The 16,445-nt window shown below is 52.0% G+C and overlaps 1 protein-coding gene across 1 annotated transcript in view; it reads left to right on the top strand.

Annotated features, from left to right (window-relative positions):
* The first annotated feature begins 13,136 nt into the window (after positions 1-13,136).
* Positions 13,137-16,445, top strand: part of UBE2QL1 (ubiquitin conjugating enzyme E2 QL1) — a 41,032-nt gene continuing 37,723 nt past the window's right edge. The window contains exon 1 of the mRNA XM_077879629.1: positions 13,137-14,041. Coding sequence (XP_077735755.1) covers positions 13,226-14,041 — 816 coding nt within the window. The 5' untranslated portion in view covers positions 13,137-13,225. The remainder of the gene's footprint in view (positions 14,042-16,445) is intronic.

Genomic DNA, 16,445 nt, shown 5'->3' with positions numbered 1-16,445 from the left:
AAGGAGGAAGGGAGGAAGGAAGGAAGGAAAGAAGGAAGGAAGGAGGGAGGGAGGAGAAGGTAGGGGGAGGGAGGGAGGCGGAGGGAGGGGGAGACTGGATTAAAATGATCATGAATGAAGCCAACTCAGGAAGTGACAGAACTTTGGGTAGTTACATTTAAGATTATATAAACACATCTCAGCCACCAATTCAGGGAAATCTCCTTACAGACGGGGTAATATATTCAGGCACAGTTTCCAGATTTCTCCACTCATGTATTTCTATCTTAACACAATTTTCAAATCTGGATATATTAATACTAGTCCCAAATCTGAATATTTTAAAATTTTACTATTTGATAAGACTCAGCAAATCCATGACCTTTAAAGAAAGAGTTTTCACCTGTCCTCATGACCTCAGACTTTGTGACGTTGGCATATCATCAGGAGACGGATCACACTTTCCATTTTGCACGCGGACTAGTTCTATGTCGCAGGCACGGCTTTTGTGTATTACTTTTAAAAATAACCCACTTTGGTTCCATGCCAGAGTTGGCTGCTCCTGTGCTTCTGCATTCGCTTGGAGAGGTTCCCAGGCTGGAGGGTCGGCGGAGATGTGTGGGAGACTGCAGATCCCAGCCAAACCTGATGTGGCCCTAGGCTCGGGGACAGCTAGCCAGAGGCTGCTGTTCCTTCCTGTCCTTGAAGCCTTTCCAGGAGGCCTGGCCACTTAAGGAACCTGTCTCTGAAATCCGGGGCTGGATTACATATGTCTTCAGGGCTCATTCAGCTGGGAGAGGGGGAGCAAGGAGCCCCATAGATGCCAGCCTCTCTACCCGCCTGACAAGTGCCAGGCTCAGCTCAGTTGGACCACGTCTCTGTCCATGCTCCTTCTCCCCACTTCCTTCCTTTACAGAGTCCTGGGGTGCCTGTCCATTTCACCCTTCAATAACAGTATGAAGGGACAGGGGAGAAAAAGTCATTTTTGTCACTGGGTGAATTGCCTGTGTTGGGAAAGGGAAAGGGAAAGGAAGGGAGGGGAGGGAGCAGAGGGCAGGGGGAAGAAGAGAAGGAAATGGGAGAGGAGGAGTGGGAAGGTCTCCTTTGCCCCTCACACCCTCCACTAAGGACAAGGCCCCCATCAGCACAATCCCTATGTCCTTAGTGAGGATCTAGGGTACCAGGTACTCTGCTGGGTGTTGAGGGTTACAGAAGAGAAGGTGAGGTCCCTGCTCACAGGCAGTTCACAACCCATTTCAGGAAAAGAATAAGCAAAACCACCTATTAAAGCAATGTGCTTTCCAGTAGAGGGATGAAGGCAAAGCTGTAGGACTCGGCTTCCCTGGGTTCCAACCAGAGCTCCAGCACCACATTCTGGGAAAAGCAAAGGGAAGCTCCCAGTGGTACCAGCAAAACAAAACCCAAGTGAGCCGTCTGGGGGTAGAGGTTAAGTGTGTGTCTCTGTCAGTCTGAGGGATGGTGAGATCAAGTGCACAATGAATGGCCAGGACATCATTCCATATGCTAAAAGTTTCAAAGGCCACTGGGCACTCATTCACTGCACACAATAGTGTTTTAAGGGCAACCACATTCTGTACTCTGGCAGGCTTAAAAGTGAGCCTTGACAGCACAGTGCTTCCCAAACTAGCTGGAGAGGGGGTTGAGATAGGATCCGCGGCCATCTAGAGCCCACAAGGAATCCGGACTCAAAGCTGTCTCCCCGTGCCCTGCACAAACGTAGGCTCGTCCGGGTGGACTCCTTCGGCAGGGTGTGCTGGTTCGCTGGCTCCCATTACGAAGTACTGTCTTCTCACAGTTCTGGAGTATCTAAATCCAAGATCAGTGTGGCACCAGGGTTGGTTTCTTCTGAGCCTTCTCTCTCTGGCTTGAAGACGGCCAGCTTCCCCCCAAGTCTTCCCACGCTCTTCCTTGTGTGGGTGCGGTCTGTGTCCTAATCTCCTCTTTTCCTAAGAACACCAGTTGTGCTGGATCAGGACCCACCCGAATGACCTCATTTTACCTTAATTCCCTCTATAAAGGCCCCGGCTCCAAATACAGTTACATTCTGAAGTCCTGGGGGTTAGGACTGCACCATGTGAATTTGCAACGTGGGGAGGACACAAATCAGCCCATAAGAGGGGAGATCTGTGCATGGATGTCCTGGGGTATGGGGTGGGGGGACACAGCATCCCCCTCACCCCTGACCCACGCTGTTGTACATGTGGCTGAATAATCCAAGTAACTGGCACTCCGGGGGGCCACAGAGGAAAGTGAGCTAAGGTCATCCCAGGGAGGGGTGAGCCCCTCAGGGTGAAGCAGAGATTATTTTCCAGCTCAGAGAACAGATAGAGGTGTGGGGAGCAGGGCAGTGGGGAGACAGGCCAAGGCGAGTGCCTGGAGGAATCTTGCAGGAGGGAGGGGGTGCCAGGGCCCCAAGGTGGACAGGAGGGCTGGATCCCACCTGCTTCTCAGCCCAGAACTGGCCCCAGCAATCGGACCAGGCAGGTAGTTCAACACATGCATTTCATGCGAGTGAAATGGCTGATAACCAACTGAAAACGTTCCACACCCCTGCTTGGGGTTTCCTCTAACTCTCAAAAAATATAAATATGTTGGCAAAAGCGCTCTGCCCTTCAGGACAACAGTCTAAATTCTTCTATCCAAACCCCAAAATGTTGTTTATATAATGAGTTTGAAAACAAAAGGAAAATATCAGAAGGCCTTCTTCATGAATTCTGATACACATATTATTCTGTTCAGAGGCCTCCTAATTATAAAGCTACACAATAAACCTCAATTCCCACAGAGTTATTCTTCTCTATCAGGCAGATGGTAATTGCTTTTTAAAATATATGTGTGTGCATGTGTGTGTGTCTGTGTGTGTGTACAACTCGTGGCTTATCTGTTTAAGTTATCTGTTTTGAGGAAGTAATATCTATCTTTTCAAATTGCCTAATTTTTTATTCTGCAGAGGCTAACTCTGAATAAAATTTCTTTTCAAGAAACATATTGCTGCCTAGATGAAAAAGCAGTGCTAGCAAAATAGAATAGATTCTCAGAAAAGATGAGGCTGCAGAGCAATGGCTTCAGGGGGCGGTGGTACAAGCCCCCCTCCCATGCACGCAAAGGGCAGAGCAGCAAAGGTTTTGGCTGTTCTGCTGGCAACATGCCAGGCAGGTTGGGACGGAAGTGGCCTCCAGGTCTGGCCACATCCCAGGGGCAGGTAGACGTGGCGTTCCAGGCATTTTTGGAATAGCTGAGTCCGGGTTACTCCCAAGGATTTAGAGGATCATTCCCTTTCTTTAAAGATGGCTTCATATTGAGAGCTCCAGTCTCAGCCCAGAATAATGCTTTCCTGCCTATAAAATGTTCCACGGAGACAAATATTTTGTGGTGGAGAGAGGGGGTTACCTTTCATTAGTGGAGGACGATGTAGGGCAGAATTTTAACGCTGTAGGTCAAAGCTTATTAGAAAAGAGTGAAGTCAATTTAGCATTTTCTGAAAGATGAAAGATGAGACCAGACTAGACCAAATGAGGACACGACAATAATAAGCAAAGAGCGCCGGGCCTGGCGCAGAGACAGGGTGAGAGCTATCTTGTAAGCCTGTAACGCTTTCAGAGTTAAATGCCAATCCGGCCTGGGTGTCCACTCACCAGCCACCCACGCGCAGGGCGGGAAGGGTCAGCGCTGCCCCTGAGCCATCGAGGCCTAAACCAAAGGCACTGGAAGTGGAGGAGGCCACTCAGACCGGCAAGCGTGACATAAGGTGCCAGGGAGTCCTGCTGGATGCGGTGCCCAAGCTCGCGGGAAAGCCACATTATCCAGGCTTGCTCACCTGCAGAACAACAAACAGGTCGGCCTAGTCTCATTTGTTGACTCAGGAGCTGGTTTCAACAAGAGGTGCAAGTCTGAGGCAAAGAGAGAAGGGTCATCGCAGTATCATTGTGCACTAAGATACACCATCCTTGCAAACACGATAATGAGACATTTTGGACAATTTTTTTAAGGGTCCACTTGCTTCTAATGAATTACTATAGATTTTTCTGTCATGGTGCCTGTGTATGTTACGCCCACCCACATATCCATCTGTCCCAGACACGTACATTTCTTGCAGAAATGTTTATAATTAAAACTTACATTTTTAACAAGATAAAGGACAAAATGAAACCCAAACATGGGTTTAGCAGTAGAGAGGCAACTCAGAGTCAGCAGCAGAATTCCAAAAATATCATTTGCTCCCGAAATAAACTGAAGTCTCGAACCACCAGCATCATTCCCCAAATATCTTGCTTTCATCCAGTTAAACACTCTTGCACTTTGGGATCCCGTGGGATTCTAGAATCATGATGGGACAGTGACAGCTTTACGTCTTCATTACGGCCTCTGCATTCCATCAAAATCGTCATGATGTTGGGCACTGGCTTCTCCCATCTTTTTTTCCCCTCGTTAACGCGTACTCTCTATTAAACTAGAATTTAGCGTGTGGCTCTCCACCTCAAGCCCTTTCTAAGTGTTTGAAAGACTTCCATGCCAGGGCTGCCCAGGCAGCGGATTGGTCTGTCAGGGGCTCTTGTCACCCCGTATAGATACAACCCTTCTCATTCCTGGATTAATTCATCTGCACATGCATTCAATCATTTGGTAAGAGTGCATTCAGAAAGGCTGTCCACAGAAAGACAGCAGACTAAATTTTATCTCACATTGCTCTTGGAGATATTCATTGCATATATTAAAATCTCTGGTCTTGCTCTTTTAGCATTGTTTCAGATGTTAGTTCTTTGTTTAGAGAAACGCTTTTTCTCAAATGTTTGGTGGAGTTTTATTCACTGTGAATATGTGATCGCTCAGGAATTCCTGCCCAAATCCTGAGTGAGCCTGATTCTGAATTTCTTGTCTCCCATGATTGAGGGTGAGGGGTATCCTTCCAGAAGGAGTGAACAGGTACTGATCAATCAGGTGAGTATCTTCCCCCTCATCCCGGGTCTCTAGCTACACCTATGCTTTCTCCTAAGTTTGGGGACATCTTGCCAGACACAGCCAGGATCACCTTGGTGACTATCTGGAACCACTTCCTGTTCTTTATCTCCACTCCCTCTGAAACCACTCCAAGCTTTGTGGAAGAGCTTCTGGGCTCCTTTCTCTGACAATCTGCTCCAATCTGCTATTGTCTTTCAAGGGCTCCTCCAAATTTCATGTCCACAGATGAGCTTCTTTCTTGTTTTCTGGCAGTGATGCTGGTGGGAGTGTTAACTGGTACAGTCAACTTGGAAAAGAATTTAGAAGATTCTTGTAAAGTTAAACATATGCCTAGCCTTTGACACAGCCATTCCACGCCTTGTCATAGACCCAAGGGAAGTGAAAATATATGTCCAAGAAGACTTGCACCTGAGTGTGCATAGAAGCTATATGCACCATATTCAGAACTGGGGAGCAACCCAAATGAGAAGAGTCATAACAGAGGGTGTCTCCGGTGGAGTGGAGGGGCAGGGTGGGCTGGAGCAGAAAGGAACTTTCTGGAATGACAGAATCAGTCCATATCTTTATGAGGTATAAGTTACGCAGGTGCCTATGTTTTTTTCAAAACCCACTGAGATGAGCAGTTAAGATCTGTGCCCTTCAGTGTATGTAAATCAATCCTCTACTTAAAATAATTTTTAAAATAAGATGCTATTTCTGAGCAGGAAATTTGCAAGGTTTATTTTTAATTATATTTTTCAAAGCTGACATGAGGCAAGAAGACATTCACTGTCTTACACTGCTGGTAAGATAAACAGCAAAGAGGTTCAAAAGATCCCATTACATTCTAATGCTTTGAAAATGCATAAGATAAATATAATACATGTTCTCAGTTTCAGTTAATTATAATATTTCACTCACCACCCCTCAGCTGTGCCAGGAAGCAGAACTGACTTTCCTTCCTCAGAATACTATATTCCGACCTATATTTAGACCGAATATTTAAGGTAACTTTGAATAGAGATGCCACCTTGACACACAATATCAGCTGTCATTTCACACTTCCACACAACCAGAAAGTAGCTGCCTTTGCCTCAAGCGAAGATAAAAAGGACAGGAAAAATGAGATGATTATCTCTGGAAATCTCTTTAAGACCAAGCGGTTTCTTCTTCAGAAAAGAATGCATGACTCATTTCATCATTCAAGCATTCCTTCAACTGTCAGGGAAAGTCTGTATTCCATAATTACAAAAGCTGTCTCAGACCCTTCCTTCTCTGCCCAAAAAGCTAAGCCTAGCCCAAGAGGAGCCCTGCAGAGATTGCCACGGTGATGGTTCTCCCGGGGCCTTCAGGTAGGCTGCACACTGACTGCTGTGGACGGAACCACCTGACTCTCCGAGGTCCCGAAGTAACCAAGGTGTCGTGGTGCGGTGCTGGCTCCCACGGATGCTCCAGCGACAGCAGAGGCCAAGCAGCTGTGGATTCAGGGGGCCCTGGCGTGATGCACCTGCAGCCCTCCCAGCACCCACAGCAGCTTGGCCTGTGACCCCTTGTGCTCCAGCTGCCGGAGGTGAGCTGCTAACACCATAGGGTAACACACCCCTCCTTCTTGTGGCTTCCTTGGCACCTCTGTTTCTTCTTTTGTTTCTCAAACATTTCTACATTCAGTGACCCTTGTCACCAGTTACCTGGATTGAATCTCTTGCACTGAAACACAGTGTGTCTCTGTGTTCCTCATCAGACCACAATTAATACAGAGCTGAGGACCAGGAGCAGGTTCCAAGCCCGGGCAAACTACCTTTGACCTTGAGCCCAGTGATGATGGGCTTGACTCTGTGGTTAGTACGCAAAGCGGCAGCACAGCTCTGTGATCACAGCCTCTGTGGTCTGAGATGAAGGACGCACAGAGAAGAGAGAAGGTAGCTGTGCACCTGGCCAACGTGGCAGGAATGCAAACACCAGCTGGGAAGCGCAGGAGGGCTGCACCTGACTGCCGGCAACAACTTACAGGAGAGAAACAGCAAGCCTTGGGATCCGGATCGGGACTCTGAGCTCAAGATGAGTCAGAGCCGGCAGGACACTCCATGAAGGTCCTAAGAGGCTATCACGATCCTTATAGCAGCTGTAGGACCGGCACAGCCGAAAATCAGTCCCCAAATTTCATTCCTAGAGTTGAAGAATTAAATAGTACCTTGAATTCACAGCCTTGCCAACCCTCTGGTGCAGGAGTTAGGGCATCAGTTGGGAAAAGTAGCACCCTGACAACCAAAATGAGTCCACTGGGTTGACCCAGAAAGCTTCGAGATCCTATGACCCTAAAACGCCTTAAGAGTCCCTTGCTTGAGAAATAGTTTCTCCTGGCCTGGTTGAGAATACTAGCCTCCCTGAAGACCCATAATAATCTTGCCCAAGGAAGCTGCCTTGTGAAGGAGGGCCTGTTGTCCTCAACACTCACCCACCACTTTTCATAGCCACCAAACCGGAGCTGGCTCACCCTGAGGGAACACATGCCGTGTTGGATCCAAGAGGAGAGATCTTATACTCCAAAGGAATTGCAAGATGATGTTATTCGAAATGGCAGAAACCTGTGTCCCAAACCGAAGGGCAGAGTGGGGAACTGCTCAGGTGCAGGTCAGAGGAAATGTGAGCAAAGATTGTGTGCACGCATGACCCAAAGCCCTCCATTCTACATTCCACTCTCCTAAATTGAGCTATTAAAACTCTACCAGGAAGGTTCACGTGGTAAGGACTTCTAAGGGACTCCCAGAGTCCAGACCTCCCCATTTCCTTCTAGAGAGTGGCAGCTGGCACCTACTATCCAGGGCAAGACTGCATTTCTCGGAGCCAGACTGATCCCTCGGAGCCAGGTGTGGAGTGGGGTATGAGTCAAGGTGGTGTGTCTAACCTCCAGGGCATTTAAGGACAAACATTTTCAGAACCAGGAAAAGACATCAACAGAAGCCACCAAGGAAGCCATGGGGTAACTGCCCCGTCCCATAACATACAGGAGAAAGTAACTCCTTATGTGAGCCTCTGGATTATTTTTTGTTAAAGCAACTTAACCAGTGCTCTAAATAAAACAAGACACACTCTTAAAACATAAATACTCCTAGGGAACTATACATTATTTCAAATTTCATATGAATTAGTTTCACCAAGGTGTTTTCTTCCAGAATCTTTGAAGTTAAGTCAGACAGCCTGGTGCTTCAAACACCGCCTGCCCAGCATTTAAGGCAGACAGCCCTAATTGATGATCATGTTCTCCAAGCCCATGCTAGTCCTCATCACAGCACCGCTGGCAGCTTCTACTGAGTGATCCAAGTGGGTGAGGACATGAAACCCCACCTGCCATCCTGAGTTAGGTTTGGATGGGAAAGAGCAAGCTGGGTTGGTCACTGAAGAAAAGCTTTGATAACTAAGAGCAGCGCAAAGGCCCCAAGAGTTATGGAGTGAGGGACAGTGAATCGTGCAGAACGCTCAACCATTCCAAGTGGGGACAGTCACACTAGGATACAAGTTGTAGAAGTCAGAATACTTGCTTACAAACAATAGAGCTCATCAATCAAAAAGGAACATATAGATGTCACTCAAAGATTATCTCCAGGATGATCAGGAGTTTGTTTTGGAGGCTACACGGCCTGAATGCACCCACATTATACACCTGAACTACCCCAAGAGATAGTTCTAACCGGCGTAGGAGCCTATAGATGGAACCACCAGCCCTGAGCTCCAAAGCCTCCCAGGAGTGGCTACTGCCTCTGAAGTGGCTCTCTACTCCTCTCCACTCCCCAGAATGAAGCCTTATTGGGCCCCTCCTGTCTTCTAACCCAAAGTTCTGCTGTTACTTGGGATTGGCTGAGACCTTAATTTCTCTGTGCCTCAGTTTACTCATCTATAAAGTGGAGATAAATAGTAGTAGTAGGTAACAGTAGGTACCAACTTAAGGAAAATCACTTAATGAAATTTTGCTTAATGAAAATTAAGTGCCACCTAAGTGCTAGCTTTGATGACCAATTAATGAACGGCACACATTGTGTGTGACCTGGCGACCTCAGAGATCCACACTATGCTGCCTTGGAGTGAATTCTTCTGGCAGGAAATGTTACTGCCTTTTGATAGTAAGTAATCTTAACACCTTTGCTTGAGAGCAGGAACATTGTATATGCGTTGGGGACAGGTACTTTGAGGTGGTCTGGTTGACGCCTTGGTGACTACAAGATTGGAACTCATGAAGAAATAGAAAAACTGGGATGAGTCTTTTGGGGCAAAGAATAAAGGGGCAAATCCCACTTCGGCATCTCTTTATAAAAACTGCAACTGGAGACAGCTGACCCCTAGGACCATTGATTCAAATGCTCATGGGAGAGTCATTGGCAGGTACAGAACAGTTCCCAGAGGATCAGTGATTGTGACAACCAGCCTCCCTTCCTCCCTTCCTTCCTTTCATGGCAGATTGGCAAGGCTCTTTCTGCAGACAGTCCCTAAGTGTCCCCTCCCCCGCCCCAACACTATTTGATAACAGAGAAGCCAGAGACCCATACTGCCTTTGAGACCATTTTATTTAACTAAATGCTCTCAATTCAACTGTCTTGATGTAAACTTAATCTTCAGTAAGCTAATTTTTGAATTTGCTAACAATTTTTCATTATAGCTGCAATATATTCCTTTTCAGAATATTTGAAAATCAAATTTTAAAAAAGGAATAACTATATCAACAAAAGGTAACCCCTACATATTGCTGGGCTCAGTAGGTATCCACTCATTTCTCTGGGGACGTAGAACTTTCCAGAATCTTCTGGGATAAAAGAATGACGGAGATTTACAAACCATAAAACCAGGGGCAGACCAGGTGGCTCAGCAGTTTAGCGCTGCCTTCAGCCCAGGGCCTGATCCTGGATATCCAGGATCGAGTCCCACATCAGGCTCCCTGGATGGAGCCTGCTGCTCCCTCTGCCTGTGTCTCTGCTTCTCTCTCTCTCTCTCTCTCTTTCGCTCTCTTTCTGTGTGTGTTTATGTGTGTCTCTCATGAATAAGTAAATAAAATCTTTTTTAAAAAAAACCATAAAACCATACAGATCTTCCTTCCTCCCCTGCTGAAGTAAACGTCTGGATCCGTGGACTGGAGCTGTACTGCCTATACTAACATCATAATTGTTACTATGTAAATTTTTCACCGTCTCTTCTTTTGTCCTATGCATAGTTTTATGTTGTTGTAGCCACAGTGTAGATATAATTTTACACTCTGCTTTCTCACTTAAAATTATTATGTAGATCATAAATATTTTCATTTTGCTATATAATCCTCATAACTGTAATGTTATTGCTGCATAATACACCCTCAAGTGGATTAGGTATAATTTACTTACTGCTTCTCCTCTTGTTATAAATCTAGGTTGTTTCCATTTTTTGGCTAACATTTGGTTTTAGCCCTCTGGAGAGTTGGTCAGAGATGCTGTAAGTGCGATTAGGTAGATCCTAAGTAAGATGACTACCCATCCTGTGTGTTGGTCGGTACTGCTGTGGCCTCTCGTCCCAGCATTTCCCTCTCAAAAAGTATCTGCATTCAGACAATAAATTATGTGACCACCCTAGTAATAATCCCATTCAAACATAAAAGTTTTACACTAGATTTCTGGGATTTCGGCTACACTATTCTCAAATCACACTGGATGACTTCCCTGCTTCAGATAAACATGGTCACCATCACTGCCACAAATGTTTCTGAGGCCTCCTTCACCCAAGGTCAGCTGATTGTGGCCAGGACACTCAGGCCTGTCCTGGTGGAGGCTTTCTCATCCCCCCAGGGGCTGGGGCTGATACCCCACCCAGAGTCCTGGCTGTGTGCTGTGCTGTCAGGAACCTCTGGTCAACCCAGACCACCAGGCTGGGAGGCGTGGGACCAGGGTGTAGGTGGGGCACAAGGCTGAGCCCGGCCAGTTGCTCTTTGAAACTAGTTTTCTTCACCAGTAACGCTGGGTCAGACAAAACCCAAGAGGGCTTCTGAGGCCATAAAATGAGAACGCTTGTAATGCCTGCCCATACCCCTCAATGTCACCTTCCACTGCATACCCCTCTTCTTGCAGATTAAATGAACTCACAGTTCTTTACAGACAGACATCATCTTCCTTCTCCACCTATCCTTACAAAACAGAGCTGGACAAAACGAGGTCACCAGAAAAGCCCATGAGACCCAGACAAACAGACCTTCAGTCCGTTGCTGCTGAGATCTGATCACCATCGTCGGTCTTGAATGGGCCACTGCACTGCTCTCAGCTCCGCCCACCTGAACACAGCCTCCCGCTTCTGCACCTTTGGACACAGGCGGCTCTCTCTGGGGATCCTCCGCGTGCAGGCCTCTCAGCTCACACCCAACCCCCCTCCCCGCCCCCCCAGGTGGTGAGGATTATGCTAACACCTCCTTTTTGCTGTAGACAAGCCCAGAAAACCGAACCCCGTACCCGTTCGGTCTCTGCTAGTCTCCACAGTGACCTGATGCGTTATTTTTCTCCGTGAAAATATTTATAATTTGGAAAAGTGAAAATAAGAAAGACGCTTAAAAAAAAACAAAACAAAAAAAACCCGTGATGGCACCAGAATGAACACGCTCTGTGATGAACTCAGAGGCTCCTCAGGTTGAAAGCCAAGTCGGGAAGAGCGGCGAAGTTTACAGTGCTCAGCCTTTGAAGTTTACGGGGTGATCTCTCTCTCCCATATTTCAAGGAGCTCGCACGCCTCCCAGCACCGTGCAGTTTGGCCGCACGCCCGGGAACCAGCGCGGCCGCGCGCCCCCCGCAGGCCTCCGAGCTCCGCCGGTGCTCGGGTCGTTCCGGCTTCTGGAGCACCCAGCGAGCGAGCTCTGGGCTTGAAATTTCAGCAGCCCAAGAGAAGTGTCAGTGGGTTAAGGCAGAAAGGGGGGAGAAGGAAGAGAAGCGTCCGGGTTGAAGGAGGATCCCCTCCCCTTCCGCGGGGGTCCCGAGGTCCCCGCGGGGACCGGGGACTCCGGGCGGGGAGGGGGGCGCAGAGGGGCCCGCCGTGCGCCTCGGGCACCCGCCGGCGCTGGATGCGTTTCCCTGGCAGTTTTGGGAACCTCTCCCGAAAGGCAGCGCTCGGCGGTCCCCTCCTCCCCTTTGCCGAACGCTGGGCCCCTGTGGCGTGGCCGGCCGGGGGGGCGCGAACTCGCGTAACGTTCACCCCTCGGAGTCGGGACTCGCGGGAGCTGTGCTGGCGGGGCTGCGGCGGGCACGCTCCCCGCATCCTCCCCCAGGCCCCGACCGCGCCATCAGTCTTGGTGAACGCGTCCCCGCCGCCGGGCCCCTAGCCCCGGGCCTCCGCCGGCCCAGGACCGCGGCGCGGGGCCTTGGGCTCCACCTGGCCCGAGAGAATCGATAAGCAGGTTGCTTTCGACCCTTTGCCTTCACCCCTTCGCCTCCAGGTTGTTCTAGCGAGGTCAAGCGAGGTCAGAGGCTCGCGCCCAAGGACCCTGAGCCTCCGCCACGCCCACCAGCGCGCCGCCCCTCCCCCTGCCCCTCCCCTCCCCCCGGCTGCTGCTGCGGGCGGCCCCGCGCCCCGCGCCCCGCACCCCGCGCCCCGCACCCCGCGCCCCGCGCCCGGCCAGTCCGCCGCGCGCCGCTGTCTCCCCCCAGCGGCCGTGGCGTGTCGCCGCGGGAGCCGGGCGGCGGGGGCGGCACGGCGCAGGCAAGCCCGCGGCTCCGCCCCGCGCCCCCCCCCCCCACGGCCGGCAGGGCCGCCCCCTCCGCGCCGCGCTCGGCTCAGACGGAGCAGCCGCCTCTGCAATGTCAGCAGCCGCAGCGGCGGCGACGCGAGCGGCAGCGGCTGGGGCCCCGCGGTAGCCGCCAGCGCGGCACGGCCCGGCGGGCGCGCACGGCGCGAGCCCGCGGCCACCTCGCTGCCTCCGGGGCGCTGCGGGCGGCTCTGCGCCCCCGGCGCGGGCTCGGACTCGGGGCCAGCCCGGCCACGGCCGCGCACAAAGGACCGCGGACAGCCGGCTGCGGGGGCTGCGCCCGGGGGCCCGGGAGACGGCCCGCCGCCCCGCGCCAGGCGGCCGGAGCCCGAGCCGGAGCCGGCCGCGTCCTATGACAGCGGCGACACCGCGGCCGGCGAGCGCGCGAGGTGCCCACGGGGCTGCGCCACGGCCGCCGGCGCCGGGGGTGGCTCGCGCCGCGCCCCGCTGAGCGCTCGCCCGCCCCCCGCCGCCCCGCGCGCCCCGCGCCCCCCGCGCCCCGGGGGCAGGAGCCGAGGGGAGCCCCCCGCCGGCGCCGAGCCTAAGATGGCCACGCTGCTCCGCAAAATCGGGCTCATCCGCCTGCACAACCGGGACACCGAGGACCCCAAGCACCACCACAACCACCGCGGCGGCGGCCAGCAGAGCGCGTCGCTGCGCGGCAAGGGCGGCGCCAAGAGCGGCGGCCACAAGCAGCCCCCGCCGCCGCCGCCGCCGCCGCAGCCGCCCCAGCCCCCCGGGGGCGCGGGCGACGCCAGCCCCGGGCCCGGCAAGGGCAAGGGCAAGCGCGCGGCGGAGCTGGCCCCGCGCGACAAGCCTCCGCAGCCGGGCGCGGGCGCGGCGGGGGCGGCGGGCGCCGGGGGCTCCCGGGAGCGGGCGGCGGGCGCCAGGGCGGGGCCGGGCCCGGCGGCGGCGGCGGCGGCGGCGGCGGCGGCGGCGGCGGGGGGCGGCAGCCTGGTGCCCGCGGCGCGCCAGCAGCACTGCACGCAGGTGCGCAGCCGGCGGCTCATGAAGGAGCTGCAGGACATCGCGCGCCTCAGCGACCGCTTCATCTCCGTGGAGCTGGTGGACGAGAGCCTCTTCGACTGGAACGTGAAGCTGCACCAGGTGGACAAGGACTCGGTGCTGTGGCAGGACATGAAGGAGACCAACACCGAGTTCATCCTGCTCAACCTCACCTTCCCCGACAACTTCCCCTTCTCGCCGCCCTTCATGCGGGTGCTCAGCCCGCGCCTGGAGAACGGCTACGTGCTGGACGGCGGCGCCATCTGCATGGAGCTGCTCACGCCGCGCGGCTGGTCCAGCGCCTACACCGTGGAGGCCGTCATGCGCCAGTTCGCCGCCAGCCTGGTCAAGGGCCAGGTAAGGCGGGCGGGCGGGTGGGCGCCGGGGAGGGGCGCGGGGCCTGCGACCGGGCGACGCGCGGGCGCCTCCCCACCCCCACCCCCCACCCCACCCCCGCGGCCCCGGGGGCTCCGGGCTCCGCCGTGTCGGCCTCCGCGCTCGCGCTCCCGGGCCCGTCGACCCTGTGCTTTCCGGCCGGCTGTCCTGGCTGCCCCCACGCACACGCCGTCCGCTCCGTGTGCGCGGAACCCTCTCCGTCCTCCCACGCGCCCCGTCCCTCCACCCTCTGCCCTTTGCGGCCAGCTCCACGCCCGTCCACCCCTCTCTCTCCATCACTCGCTCCCTCTCTCCCTTTCCTCCTCCCCAGCCCCCTGCCCTCGCCTCTCCCATCCCCTCGTCCCCCTCATCTGCTCCTCCCTAGCTCGGCCCCCCATAGCCTCCCGAGAGTGGAACTTTACAGGTGCCCCAGGATCTGAATGCCCAAGCCAGTTTATCACACACACACGTGTGCCCATGCGCACGCACACACACACAAAGGTCTTCTCCCCAACATCTCAGGTGGGTGCTCTGCAGACACTCGGCCTGCTGGTGAATCTGCTCCCCGGCTCCGGCTCCGCTTTGCAGGCTCCTTCTGAGCATCATCTAGGGCAAAGGTGAAAACCGTGCTCTTGAGAAATTTCACTGGAGAAGCAGAGGTGTAGTTTGAGTGGTTCCTTAAGTGACAAGGCCAGACTCTGTCAAGGAAATGCCTGGCACCTGCTCCCTTGCAGAACCATCACCTCTGGTCCTGATCTCTCTCACATCGGTTTCTTCCCTGGGCTTCCTGGTGCCTCCAGGAGTTAAATCCTTTATCAGGGCTAAGGATTTTTAACTAAGTGCCGAGATGGGGGGTGGGGGGAACCTCAATGCCTGAGTCCTCTTGCCTATTACACCAGATGGCAGCTTTATCGAAAGAAACCCAGAGAACCTAGAGCAGAGAATGAATGGATCTTCTGAAATGTGTTCCCACCTCGCTGCAGACAGGGGCATGATGGTCTTATCTTTCCACACTGTGTGCTCTTGCTCATGCTCAGGTTGGTCGATATTGTCCTGAATCAATAGTAAACAGTTAATAAAATCATGTTTTATATGGATAGTCGTATGGAGAACCATTGTTTTGTTTAGAAGACCCTGCATGATCTCGATTTGATCATTCTGCAGCCGCATATCAGAAGCCATCAGTTCCCTGTCACCTGCCTCTGGCCCTTTCACTGCAGGATCTTTCACACCAGTCAAATCATGCTTGTTCTGCCAAGTACACTAGAGGTGGAGCCCCTGGGATTCCACTCAGATAGCCTCCTAGCTCCAGTGGGGAAGGATTTCATTCTGGACCCAAGTCTGTTGTTACCAAGTAACGATCCTGCCAGTCCATCGTTTCTGGGATTTAGATTCCACTTATTCCTTGAGTTAGGAAAGGGATGGCTATGAGAGGTTCATTCCGAATTCTTTCCGTTCAGTGCTGGCTCTGATGTAAGGTGCCTGAGATTTAATAGAAGCCAGAGGAGTAGGCGCGGGGGATGGGGGGTTGGTGTCACTTTAGTTTATTTTTCATCAGGGTTTCTACAAATCATGTGGAAAAATATTCTGCAAAATGCCTTTGTTATCTGTTTCTTAAATCATTGGTAAACAGAAGTCTCTGGAACAGTTGCTTACCTTCTTTCGTTCTCCACAGTGAGATGACTTTGGGGATCAGGGGCAGAGGAACATCGTTTTGCCTCAGAGTCACAGAATCATGACATGTTAGGTTTGGAAGGGATCCTAGAGGTCCCTTGGGCCACAGCCTGCATCTTGAAAGATGCAGAAAAATAAAGATTTCAAGTGAGAAATGAGGAAGTTTCTTAAAAAGAGATACATCTTTGTAAATTTAAGTGGTTTCCATGTTTAAACTCATGCTGTGCATCATAGCTGCATGGACACCTGGGCGCTTCTCTTAAAATAAGCGGGTCCTTTGGCATATATTCCTTTCCTTCATAATTGAAATCGAGAGCCTCACACACAGTTTGCAAGTTAGAGACTCCAGCATCGAAAGTAATTATCAACATTTCTTTTTATTATTTTTAAAATCTCACTTAAGTGAACTCCGGGCCCTCCACCAGGCATACTGTATTATCTGTTCTGAATTCTAGTGTATAAAATATCTGCACTGAAGGCAAGAACACAGCAACTTATGAAAACACCAGTTCAATTTCTTTGCATTTTCTGTGCTGACTTCAACACCCAAAGGACACTGATGTGAGATACACATACACTCTAAAGAATGCAACGTAAGAATAAGAGAAATAAAATCATAATGTTTCAAGATCCTGTGCACAGAAAGATTCTAATAGTGTTTCGGGGACCTGAGCGTTATGTGCCTTTCCCTTGATGAAGTCCCTGCCTGCAG

The sequence above is a fragment of the Canis aureus genome, chromosome 31 (assembly GCF_053574225.1).
Source record: "Canis aureus isolate CA01 chromosome 31, VMU_Caureus_v.1.0, whole genome shotgun sequence".
NCBI classification, from domain to species: Eukaryota; Metazoa; Chordata; class Mammalia; order Carnivora; family Canidae; genus Canis; species Canis aureus.
Note: the sequence above shows the minus strand (reverse complement) of the source record. Positions and strands in the feature narration are given on the sequence as shown.